This window comes from Trachurus japonicus, chromosome 5 (assembly GCF_045865225.1).
Source record: "Trachurus japonicus isolate A0001 chromosome 5, Traja_1.0".
Classification (NCBI taxonomy): domain Eukaryota; kingdom Metazoa; phylum Chordata; class Actinopteri; order Carangiformes; family Carangidae; genus Trachurus; species Trachurus japonicus.
The window spans coordinates 9655329-9668922 of record NC_140911.1 but is presented as its reverse complement, the minus strand read 5'-3'; the positions used below and the strand labels follow the sequence as shown (position 1 = coordinate 9668922).

Sequence of the window (13594 nt, the reverse complement as noted above, 5' to 3'; positions counted from 1 at the left end):
CTTAAAGTTTTCTCTTTTTCTTTCTTTCTTTACAGACCAACACCTCTCTCTCTCTCTCAGGCCTTACGCATCTCCCCGCTTATCAACCTTCACCTCCTTGCATGCTCTCCTTCTTTTTTTTTACCCTCTTTGCTTCTTTTTCGTGTGGCTGAAGAATCGCTCTGGTGCCAATTATATTAACAACTGCAAAGTTTGAAAGACTCCAGCCAAAAACGCTCAAACTACATCAATCTTCTCTTGTACAGTCCATTGATTGATGTCAGGAGCAGGTCACTACATGTCTAGACATAGAAAATCAGCTTTCTGCTGTCTTAGCTGTCAATACAGCACGACGCGCACAAAATACCACAGCAGACGTCCGTCCGCTCGTCGCTGGCGCAGATCTGTCGTTACGATTCATTTGACCGATACGAACTCGTGACATCAGTCAAATGGGATTTGCTTTGTTGCAGTTTTTAAAGGTGTTTGACAAATGGTAGTGACCTGTTTTACCCTGGAGCATGAAAAGACGCGCATGCACATGCATCAGTGCATATGATGAAACTCTGAGAAAGGAGCCGGAGGCCGCGCCGGGCAGGAAGTGCGCTGTTTACATAACGTGTTCTGGATACTGGAGGGTCCGGCCAGGCCGCGCTGTCAGCCCGTGTTTGAGGTACAGGGCAACGTCTAATGGGACAGATAATGGTGAGGCTGATACGTGCAGGCAGCATGTTTGTAAGGCTGGGATAAAAGGGAGGAAGGAAGAAGAGATCAGGGAAGGCAAAGAAGGAAGGAAAAAAGCATACAGTACCTCCTCGACTCTCACTGTCTGCTGGCTTCACCTGGATCGGTCTGTTCATCTGTGACAGAGATAGAAAGAGAAGGAGGACAAATAAGATAACAAGAGATAAAGAAACCAGTTAGCATCATGTACTCATGTAATGGCACATGCTTTTACCCTCCTCTTCCCCCCCCTCTGAAATAACTTTTTTAGAATCACTCAGCCAAATTGCAGGTAAAGTGTATTGAAAATCTCCAAAGCTGTAGCACTTATAGCCATTGGGGGAGTAGCTGGTTGGGAATATGGGCTGGAAATATTATTTGATCTGAGATGAAAGGAGAGAGAAGGGTTGGAAAGGGGGGATAAGCAGAGGCATGAAGGGAGCGACAGATAGGGGGATGGCGGAGAGGTAACTCTAGGTCAGCAGAACTACTGTGACTGTGGATCATCTCTGTGGACGCCATCGTGATTCATGATGTGGTGGTCTATGTGGACCAGATATATCGTGTGTGTTGTGGATCTATACTCACACACACACACACACATACACACATACACATACACATACACATACACACATACACATACACATACACACATACACACATACACACAGGCATACGTGCATGCATGTACACACATACACCCACAGCAAGACCAACACATACACACAGTACAAATTCGGTATCTTCAATGAGTTTTCAAACTCCAAAGCCGCACTACAAAATGTTCTTGTGCAACCTTCTTTTAGCCTCACACACAAGGTTGTGGTTGTGCACACCAGCACACACACCAGCACACACACACACACACACACACCAGCACACACACACACACACACACCAGCACACACACACACACACACACACACACACACCATTTGTCCCCCTGCGAGACCTTTCCACAGTGTGTCCGCCGAGGCCCTCCTTTCATTTCACTCCTGCCTGTCAAACCATCCCTCTCCACCTCGCCACCCTGCTAAACGTTCACCGCCAATCAATTTTTAATAATGCCAATCGCCACGCTGCCAGGAGGAATGGTGGGAGGAGGGGGGAGAAGGAGGAGGAGGAGGAGTAGAGGAGGAGAGGAGAGGAGAGCAGAGGAGAGGAGAGGAGAGGAGAGCAGAAAAGCTGAGGGTGAAAGGGGAGGAGGGAAAGGTCAAGGTTCTGTGTGATGCAGCATCAGTGTTTTGCTAAATGTCATTAAATCTTTTCTTTTGACTTTGCTGATACAGTCATCATCTTAATGAATCTCTGAGCTTTCAGATGATTCGCCAAAGGCAAAAACCTTTGAGCGCGGGGGCGCAATGTCACGACATAAACACAATTAATGCTTGGACCTTCACCCTTTTTCTGGAGCTTTTTTCCCCCCCACCGCTGATATTAAATCACATCATTCTCCATAACACTTATTTAAAATGGAGTTACCCATTCCTTCCTCTCCCTCGTCTCCTCCCTCTTTTGGACAGTCAAGAGAACCCTACTAATGTTTTTAATGTGCTGTGATGCATTATTTATCAGACCGGCTGTTGATATGGAAAAAGGATGAGAGGGGATAAAGAAAATGGGGAATGGAAAAAAGAGAGTTTAAAATGAGTAAAAAAAAAAAAAAAAAAAAGGAATGAGAGAGGGAGAGGGATGTGAATCAAAAAAAAGAGAAAGGGTTGGATGGGAGAGAGAGTGATCATGGTGAAACCGAATAGGGTGAGCAAGAAGAGAAACTAATTGAAAACAGTAAAAAAAAAAAAAGAAAAAAGAAAAAGAGAGGGGTGTTTGAGAAGAGAGAAATGTGGTAATAAAAAAAGAAAGCGGGGGGGGGGGAGGAGAAGAGGAGAGACACGGCACAGAGGAATGAGGAAAAGAGGACATAGGGGGAGATGAGGACATAGATCAGAGTATGGGACAAGGTCAACCCAGTGCTCCCAGGGGGGCTATAAGCCTGCATACATATGAGTGCTTTTACCGTGACCCATACAAATGGTCTGGCCTCAATCTGACCTAATTGTGTTCCACCTCCACTGGTTTTATATGCAAGCGCCGGTCTTAACCTGCACGGCACACGATAGCACTGACCCTCTGAGGCTCTGTTTAATTTTCCTGCCTTTAATTTTTCTCACTCGCACTGAGATTTTAGGGAGAGTGCGAAAATGATTTGAGTGAGAAAAGCAGCGATGGTTGACTTTTTTTTTTTTTTAATTTTACTTCTTCAAACCTTGAAAAAAAACTGCAAAAGCTCTCTCTTCTAACATCTGTAAAAAAAAATCTATATAACAGTACTGACATTATCCTGCATATGCATATGACCACACATCCATCTTGTCACACACCATCTTATTGATGGAACAATTTCATATACAACGCATCTTACAAAGGCAAGGGCAGAAAAACAAGTAAAGATTATGTAAGACAAACAAAGAGGAGTTTCCCTCGCTCTCCCTCAAACAGGCCTGGATATCCACTCATCAGCAAAAAATAATAATTACAATGCCATCCTCTCCCCTCCTCTAATCATTTCTGTACTGTCCCCTATCATTTGTTTTCAGTTATGAGGCCAATCAATAGTAGAACTGCAGTTCCTAATTTAGTTTTGATATTCATTCCTAACATCTATTATGAATTCATCAGTGTTAGGTTGAGCAGCTGCATCCGAAATGTCCACTCAGAGGTTTTTTCTTTTGGTATAGATCAAAATAATATTAAGTGGTTAAACCATTATTTTCTTTTGTTACTGAAAGCTGAGAGCAGTTTCATGGGCTCTCTATCAGTGTTTTCCATTATCCCAGGCCCATAAACTGCTTCAAGGTCAGTTTTATCATCCTGCTCATAATGGGGTGAGTTAGCACCAGCCCACTGGACAACCGATCCCAAAACAGTTGTTAAAACCAGACGCTGACTAGCAAGGATAGCTCCCCCAGGATGTCTGAGGTGGAGCCGGCCAAAGCCAGATGGCAGCATTGAGCAGCAGAAGCAATGCAATACACAGACAATACAACAAGCTCTCCTTAGCCTAATGCCAGTATGGAAATAAAATCATCCAATAAAACCATCTACATTTACACAAAAAGCTGCTGAGATGCCGACATACATACACATACAGTACATACATACACGTACACACACACACACACACATACACAAACAAGCACAAGTAGTTGGTGAGCTTACATGACTGAACACGCACTATTATACACTCATATACGCTTGGCTCCTACACAAACATGCAAAATCACTATGAATAGGCCTATGCATCCGAGCATGCATGGGAACATACAAAGGGATAACACACACAAACAGACACACACACACACACACACACACACACACACACAGAATAGATATGTAAATGTATCCTTGTGAGTCAACATGTGCAGTAAATTGGCTCATCTCTCAGCATGCACACCTAATAAATCCTATGTAGCATGCTTTTTCCTCTCAGCCTTGTAAATGCACCCGCCTATTCATCCACGCGCATGCCTTTAAAAACAGTAGCGAGTACGCACGTGGATGCACACACACACACACACACACACACACACACACTTAGACACACACACACATACACTTACACACAGGCAAAGCTCCATTGTTGCTGAAAGTCCACCTCAGCAGCCTTGTGTTAGAGTGGCCTTGGTGTACCACATGATTGACAGCTCAAAAAGAACTGCAGCTACACACACACATACACACACTTACACACACACATTCTTGTTACACTCCTCTGTTGATTATGTAACTCAATGACAGCGCTCTGCCTCACTGCTGCCATAGATTCCCTGCTAACTAGAAGCTGAGGGAATTCATGGTCTGCATGCAGTCTGTGCTGTACCAAACTGGTGAGTCATTCTTCTGAATCAGTCTAGTACGGCCTGAATGTCTAGTGAGGCCCACAAGATTAGCTCAAAACAGTGTGGGGACTGTAGTTTGCTTTATTGGATTCTACCTTGAAATGGGACAAAATTGAAGTCCTTGATCTGAGTTGTGCTGCTTACTGTATTGATTCCAGTGTGTGCAAAGCACAAAAACAAAGTTACAAGAACAACGTTACGATGACAACTCTATGGGATTTCTATCCACTGAATTTCTGTATGGTACCTTGTTATGTCAAATGTGCTTCAAATACAGTTTATTACCATTTGCTCAAGATGGTGCAAGCGCCTGCATCCACACGCACAAACTGATATGTGAGCACACAGCAAACAGTAATAGACAACGCTCACAAGGACACGAGGATACACTGTCACTCATATCCCATTATTGTCTGTAAAAAAGAATATTGAAAGTATGCTTTACGAAACTCGGGAGAGGAGGCAGGATTTTCTCATTTTCACCCTCGTCTAGCAGATGTGTTTTTGAGAGAGAGAGAGTGGAGCAGTGCAGGCCAGGTCATTTCATTATCACAGTGAGAAAGCACTCCATGAAACTCTCCCAGGGAAGCAAGGAAGGCTGCCTTTATAATATTCCTCCTCTACTATTGTCAAAACTTGCTCTATTTTACATTCTGCAGCTGAAGGCCCTTTTTTCTTTTTATATTCCAGTTGCTTTCATTCTGCCTCCGTCCCATTTGAATGTTGAGGTGTTTGGTTTCCCTTTTTTTTTTTTTTTTGCTTGCACGCTTCATTCATACTCACATTGCCTGCTTGCTTTCTCTTCAGTGCACTAGTATTTGACATCAAGTGTCAGAAAGGGAGCTCATCCAGATGTTGAGATTCTCTACAGGAGCAACACCACTGGGTCTCTGAGTGTAACCAAATGCCTGTATTCATACCGTCAAATGAGCCACTGGCGCTCAACCCGGATCTGCTTTCCAAAGTATCTCAGCATGCAACACACAACACTCATCTTGTTGGGATGGAAACATGCCAATGGAAACATTAGCTGAACAAATATGGTTATAACCCTGAGATGCTTTTGGGAAACTGGGCACTTGTATGGAGCGAGAGAGAGAGAGATAGTGAAAAGAAAAAAAACTCACTAGTAGGCTAAGCTGATAAAACTGAAAACATTTAGCAGGTACTATGTAATAGATTTTTTACCAGTGGTCACAAAGAGGACAACCTATTTTCAAAGCATTGATTTTACATTAATTCACAGAAGCCATACAGTACAATCACATGGAACACCGTCCACATTTCCAGCAAAGCTCCTACAGTACATGTAAAAATTTTCATTTTATTGACTTTTGCAACCTCTTGAGTATTTTTTTTTTATTTTTTACAACATCTGTATAGGGAGGCTCACACCCAACGACCACCACTATTTCTGTACCACTGCAGAGAGAAGAGCTGTAATGTGACTAATGGAACTGGAATCAGCTTGTGTGAGGTGGGTGGGTGATGGGAAGGGGGGAAGAAGAGGTGGGGAGGGGGGTTATTTTTCCCATGGCACAAGATGTGTTCATCGGGAGTGAAATTCAGGTCAGTCAGTCAAATAGCATCGCCTCACCTCGTACTCAGTGATCCTCTGAGCAAGTGCACAGTCTAATCTTGGTAACAAATGTCTCTCCGTCTTCATTTTTTTTTTTTTTTACCGCCATCAAGTTGCAGACGGAGCTAGTGAAGCAGATATTTAAGGTGACGAATTTCTAATATTGCCCAATGCTAACAACATGCTAGCTCATGTCCTATTCAGCACCACTGAATAGGACATGAGGTGCAGTTAACAATTGTGTTTCTGCAGTTCTTATGCTTGACAAAGAGTATTTTACTACCTCCTGACAACAAACTAATGGAGCAGCTTTTCTCTATTAGGATTAAGATGTAGGCTACAGTATCTTATCTGTTTCTGTTGGCATGTTGTGTCCTATGCAGAGATGACTGGGGTACAAAAGACTAAATTTACTGGCAAATACTTTGCTCATGCTACAACAACGTTAAACAATAAAGTTGATTCGAGTTTGAGAATTAGGATGTCAAAAAGCTTATGTGGTGTTTAAGCTAACAGGGGGGAAAAAAAGCCAAATCTTTGTTTGGCTGAAAAACTACATCTTCTTTCCTTGACAGTCGGTGTTGTTATCCCAAGACTACATTAGCATAACAGCTAAGCTTCCATCTGTACCTCTTGTGTTTTTTTTGCCAATACTAAAATGAGCTGGAAATTAGTGAAGCCATCAAACAGTCCTCAATGTGAAAGTGATTTTACCACAACTCAAACATTACATAATTTTTTAATGTCCATCTGTAAGAGCGACACCGACGTAGAAACAGTATCTACAGTATAAATTACATTTGGGTTTGATCAGCGTTCTGCTCACAAAGGATTTGTTTGCATTCATGCTTTAGCACCCTCCTGTGGTGCCTCTAGGTTGTTTTAGCTATGCTGTTTAGCCAACTAGCTATTTGAAAGGTAGCTAGTTGTTTTGTTTCTGTTTGTGAAGCAGCAAGGAAAGCATTAGCCTATTATTTGGAAATTTGAACATGCATTGAGTATATTTCTGGGATCGTTGACGAACGACTAGCTATGAACAAAGTGTGTTTGTCAAGCTTTCCTGAATTAAGAATCCCAACATTACACAAATATTTTTGTTGAAACTAACTTAAAAGATATTTACAGCTTGTGAAAGATTTGCAATAGATCTGTTTGAGAAGCTTCTTTCAGATACAGCTCACTATGTGGCCATCAGGCCTTCATGATGACCACAGTGAATCTTTCAACTTTTTTAAAATATATAATATGTTTTTTTTTTAGTCTTCTCAGGTGTTTCATTAAGCGGGATACCACAGATGTTTCTCTGGTGAATGTTGTTGAGGGTTGACATCAAAGAGCAAAAGCTATGGATAAATCCACAGCAGGTGGATGTTTGCCTTGGAGCTACAACTGCCCTAAGGATAGAAACTGTGGTCAATAACATGAGCTCTGAAATGTGAAAAAGTTACCTGGACTGTTACTTGGTCATTTGAGGACTTAAAACTGAGGGAAAGTTGACCATTATTACTTTTGCATATGTTGGTGATAGCTGCATGCTTTTATTTTTTAATGAAGTTCGAATTGTACGTGCATGCTTGAAGTGCACAGTTCATCTAGTGCATCTATATGGACGGGGAAAATAAGAAAAGGGGGAGAGATGAATAGAGGAATAGAAGAAGTGGTTGAAGATGAAATAGAAATAATTGGAGATTGTGTGAATGTCACAAAACGATGCAGACGTGGTGGATGCAAAAGCTGAATGCAAATTAGGCAGCACAATTGGCAAAGTCAAATACCCTTCCTTCAATAAAGATTTGAAGAAACTCAAGTCGAGTTAACTGAAACAGAAAAAGACACAGAGCCAAGTCCTGCTCATCTTTGACAGGTGTAGTCTATCTCCATTTCAATCATATCATTACCTCCGTTATTCACTCTTTGTCTCATTCATGCACAGACACACACCGAGAACATTCAAAGAAAAACAAGTAGAGTTAACTAAAATAGAATAAATAGAAGAGCTGCATGTCTTTGACTGAATCTGACACCTAATAACATAATAACCTTTACTATGTGCTATTTTATTTGAATTAGACACACGTATGTATACAGACAAAAAAGCGCCTTCCATGCTTTTAAAACTTAGTGATCTTACCAAGTTTTAAACTTGATGTTGACCCTCCGGATAGATGTAGGAGTCAGCAGTGCATCGCGTATGTGCACTTGAGGCTATTTGTCAATACATAACTGCTACAACTCCTCAAAACCTTCCAGAAGTTCCTCTCCTGTGCCTCCATACTGAAGTCCTAACGACATCCTGGAAAGGTTAACAATATTGCGGCAGAAAAATGCAGTATTCTACATTGTCACTGGAGTCTGTCATTGTCAGTCGATGGTAAATATTTTGAAGGTTACTGTAGACGACGTGATTTTTTTTCAAAGATATTTTTTTCCTCTATACAGCGCATTTGATATGTTTAGAGTCAGTTCAATGGAAAAATACTAATACTTCTTCAGCGAGGAAGGTGAAGAGGCAGCGAGCATGCAAGATGGAGGAGAGAGACTTTTAGCACAGGAAGGACAGGCAGCACAAAATAATGAGACAGGACAGGCCCTGAATTTAAGAGAGATTTGCTACTGTCATGAAAAGGTATATGTTGTTGTGTGGCCCAATTTTTCTTGTAGGCGTAGTGAAGAGTGTGTGTGTGTGTGTGTGTGTGTGTGGGGGGGGGGGTGTTGTTTGTTATTTGGTTTTGTTTGCTCATCTGTGAAAGACACCACACGCCACTGGTGTAAAAGAACAAAACTTCCTTTGAACAACTTGCTCTGAAACTTTTTTTTTTTTTTATGTTTTCTAAAACATTATCTTCAGTGCTTTCTTAATTTTTAGTGTCTACAGTACTTATTAATTCTGCATTAATAAAGGAAACATCATGTTTTAGTTATTTCAAAGATTTATCCTCAAACTGGTGTATCATTCACTGCCATTCGCTGCGCTTTTGATTATTTATGGGCATTAGGCAGCCACAACGCTGTGGTGCAGTGCACTCAAAAACAGCACCTGTGTCATCCGCGTGATATACAAGCAAACAGATGCTATTGCCCACAACTCCCAAAAAACAAAAACAAAAAAACCCCATTTGACTTTCAGGTGAGTCTATGAAAGTGTTGCTAAAGGCCTGAAAGTTGATGAATGGTTAAATCCCACTTGGATTCCCTTTAGGTTTAATCTCCACTAATGTCTACACACCTCAGTGGGTGTTTTCTCCTCTTTCCTTCCCCTGTAGTTCTTCATCCTGACATATGGCCAAACACCAAACCTCTCTTTTGATGTTAAAGTGAAACATATTGCCAAGAGATCAATGTCTGTGTGTGAGGGTAAAGAGCACAACAAAGCAAAAACATCCTAATCTCTTTCTTTCTGTTGCATTCTCTTCTGCCTTATCCCTTCTCATCTTTACAGACAAACAGGGATGGGGAATCTGTTTCTCGTCAGATCAAGGATGAGAGGAGTCTTTTCTGACAATGGGATGTATCTGGCCCGGTTGTTTTTTTTGGGCAGGGATTGAGTGTCGTGCTGCAGTGAAGCTGAGTGGACAGGAACAAAATAAATACTAAGGGGAGAAAAAAAAGCACCTAGATGAATTATGAATTGGCACGAGCTGAGCTTTCTTTGGCTGTTAGAACAACAGCGCGGCTGCAGTGTGCATTATGGCAAATGAGACACTGGCCCCCATTAATCAGTATTTCCTCATGTTTAAAATGTTGCTGTAGATGATGACGTACTGCAGCAAACATGTTCTGACCAATAACAGCCATACAACTTGTTTAAAAGCTCTAATTTCCTGCTGGAGTGGCTCTGATGGCAGAAGTTTAAAGACACTTAATAATAGTGACTGATGAATTTGAACAGCAGAGGTCGCGTGTTCAAATTACTTCACTCCCCACACAAAATACTGTCCTAAAGCCATTCAGTATGAATTGCTTTTTCAATTCATGAATTGCTATCAAATACAATATGAATTGCTCTCCCTGAATCCAACTCGGAGCGGCTGTGTGAATGAAAAAAAAAGAAAAAAAAAAAGGGAAAAAACGCAGTCATGGGGTTTCTCTGCCTGTTTCTATATGCTGCTGCTCGCTCTGTGGTGCTGGTGTCCCAGTAGTGTCTACGGAGATCACTACGTCTCCACAAAGGCAGGTGAAAGGGAAACACACAGAAGATCACACAAAGGAGGCGAGACTCTGCTCAACCCTCTGATCATTCCTTCATCTACATGCCTTTTTTTCCCCCTCAAGTATCTACAAAACATGAGGACCGAGAATGATCGACAGGCACACACACACACACACACACACACAGGCGTACACACACATTGGGGAACAGCATGTATTACAAAATAATCTCAACTCAAGAGCCCTTTTACTGTTTTTTTCTGACCTCTCTTTCGCAGATTCTTCTCTTTCATTGCTTCCTGATTGAAGACCGTTTCTTCAGCACACTAAACTGCTCTACAAATACTTTCTCCAACTTTCCGAAGAACCTGTTGTTGGAAAACTAGTTACAAAACACAGACATTTTAAAAAGCTGCAAGTTATCACACACCCCCACTCCTCCTCCACTCCTTTTTCTCTTTTGCCTGCAGTTGGTTGAGAACAGCAACGCTTTTCTCACATCCATTGTTTGATCCATTTCACACCAGCCCACCTCTTCTTTATCTCCTCCTGTTTTCTCCTTCTTTCACTGGCACGCCGCCTGAACGCTCGCAGTAGTGGGACGGCTCTCGAGCAGTTCTGAATGAGAGGTTAAAATGCAAATGCAGTTGCCTTTTTCTGTTTTCCTTTCTATTCTTGTTCCACGTCTTATTATTTTTCCCTCGTTCTTCTTCCCTCCTCTTCTCCTGTATGGATTTGTTGTCGAATTGAGTAAATGAGTGTGAGTGTGAAAGCTATTTTTTCCCACAGCGAGTTAATGCATAATACAGTGTTTTCCCCCTGTTTCCCTCCATCTTTTCCGTGCTCTACCTGGATAAGAATCACTGTGCAATGAGAGTCGACAGGGTTTACGCTTCCTGCAAACGCTTTAATAGGAATCGACGGTTGAGTATTCTGTTGTCACACAGTAACTGGATAGAAAAAGCACATCATCTGCACCTCCAAGTGATTTTACCCTGTCAAAACCTGTTATAGCTTCACACTTGCCTGTGACATGCACTTGCACATATTCTGCTGCACCCTCACACACCTAAACCTCACGTGCAAATGAAACACGTATGCAGATGTGCGCATGGAAGATATTAAATATTCCATGTTGATCATGTTGACACAAAACATAACGTTTGGATCCGAACGCGGATCGGTTATAACACAACAGCTTGATTCATCACATAAAGAGCCACTGCTAACACACAACACTGAGAAACAAATAGGCTGAAGAACACACACACACACTAACAAACACACACACACACAAACCAACACGACCCCTTGCGAGAGTTACATAATTAGACGTACAGCACCTTGGCAATCAACAACTCTGATGTTGCCATGGGGACTATAGCTTTTGACTATAAAAAGAAAGGATCTATATGTGGAGGCGGCTGAGGGCGGAGGTGCGGAGCGAGGCAGTGAGAGAAAGAAAGAAGAGAAGACACACGGAGTGAACAAGTGTGAGAAAATTGGTGTGAGAGAAGTAAAGGTGTCGCTGAGGGGCTAAGCAGCTCTCGTTTTATGTGCGAGCGTGTGTGCGTCCGTGCGCGCGGTGCACCTGCATGTGTTTGATTAGAAGTGTTATGTGCACCTAAGTGTGCGTGCGTGTGTCTGTAAGCTTGCAGCATAGGGGGGAAAAAAACAACATGGACAAAATGTGATAGAGTTGGTTTGTAAGTGAGAGAAAGAAAAAAAAGCTAACTAGAGAAAGTGTGGAGGACAAATTTCAGCCTCTCTCTCCCTCTCTCCCTCTAAGCTTACTGCATTTCCTGGGCTTTGCAGCATATAGTAAAGATTAGACCAGACGAGAAAGCCATAAATTCTACTTTTCTCTTTCCAGAGGTGAACATAAATCATGGCTGGTACTGGTGTGCCATCACTGGGTTTTTGCTTTTCACTTATCTAATGAATAAAAAAAAAAAAGGAAAACAACTTCAAAAGCTGTCATATTCTGAACTGGGCAGACTTTCACTTCCACCCCACCCCCACAACCTTTGTCCTCCACTCCCGCCATCACTGAGGCACAGAGAGAGAACGAGTGGGTTTCCCATAATTGCTGCGGGACTATTCATGAGCTGCATATTGCTGGACTGTGTATGTGTGTGTGTGTATTAGGAGAAGAGAGTGAGAGCTGACTTGAAAGGCCTGTACATATAAAGATACCTTACAGCATATGCAGATGTAAATATAGACACAAATAGCAGCATGGGCAAACTGACTATGAATACACTTAGTGAGGAAATGCAGCCACTCTTATGTTCAAATACGCACCACAATGTGCACAAGCATGCCCACGCACTTTCTTGCACACAAACTCACAGACAGACACACACAGACACACACTTTTGTTACTGTCTCATGAGGTTAGGGGCTGAGAAGATGGTATTGTAATGAGCTGTCACTCACAATAGCCTGCCCTTGTATTGGAGAAAAAAAAAAAAAAGGAGAGGGAGAGACGCAGTTATGAAAAACAAAAATAAAAATGTATATAGACTCTGTTCAATGATGCTCTCCAGAGAGGATCCATCTGAAAACGCCCGCCTCGTCTTTAAAGAGCCGGAAAGCTAAGAGAGAGTAACGTTAACAAAACAACTTTCTGTCCCCTGTTAGTAATTTGTCAGACATCAATCATAAAATGGCGATGTTCCTACCTGATACTGTGTTCACCTTGTTTACAGGTAGAACTTAATGAAATCCCTATTTCATGCTCATCCACTTGTTTGACAACAGAAAGGTATGTAAATGAGAACTAAAACAGAGTAGGGATGATTATGGAGAGAAGGAAAGGGCAGAACAGACTGAGAGGAGTAGTTTGACATTTCGACCAGTGGAGACTGGTCAGGAAGTCTCCTCTCTCTGGGTTGAAGTACTCTGACAAATAAGCCTCCATAAAACCTCGTTAACTAGTGAACTTTAAAGACGCTGTAGGCTATTTCATTACCTTCAGATCGGACAGGCTGGATCTCCCCACGCGTTAACAGCTGTTATAGTATAGGAAGCTAAGCTAACTGGCGGCTGGTGATATGTGAGTGGCAACGATCCCATTTCATTGAACTCTCAGCAGTATGTTGCACTATTTCTATAACCACAGTGGAGACGATGTTGAACTGTGCCAATCAATTGTTCCTGTTTGTTCAGGTGTTGTTGCAGCGTGGGTCTGTCTGGATGCACGTAGTTCTCGTTAAAATGGAGCGAACAGTACACACCACCGCACCACGCATCCAGACCC

The 13594-nt window shown here is 42.2% G+C and overlaps 1 protein-coding gene across 7 annotated transcripts in view; it reads right to left on the bottom strand.

Annotated features, from left to right (window-relative positions):
* celf4 (CUGBP, Elav-like family member 4) overlaps positions 1-13594 on the bottom strand; it is an 87826-nt gene that overhangs the window by 21571 nt on the left and 52661 nt on the right. For all 7 annotated transcript variants that reach the window (XM_085776041.1, XM_085776044.1, XM_085776045.1 and 4 more), the window contains exon 3: positions 791-839. In XM_085776041.1, coding sequence (XP_085632167.1) covers positions 791-839 — 49 coding nt within the window. The remainder of the gene's footprint in view (positions 1-790; positions 840-13594) is intronic.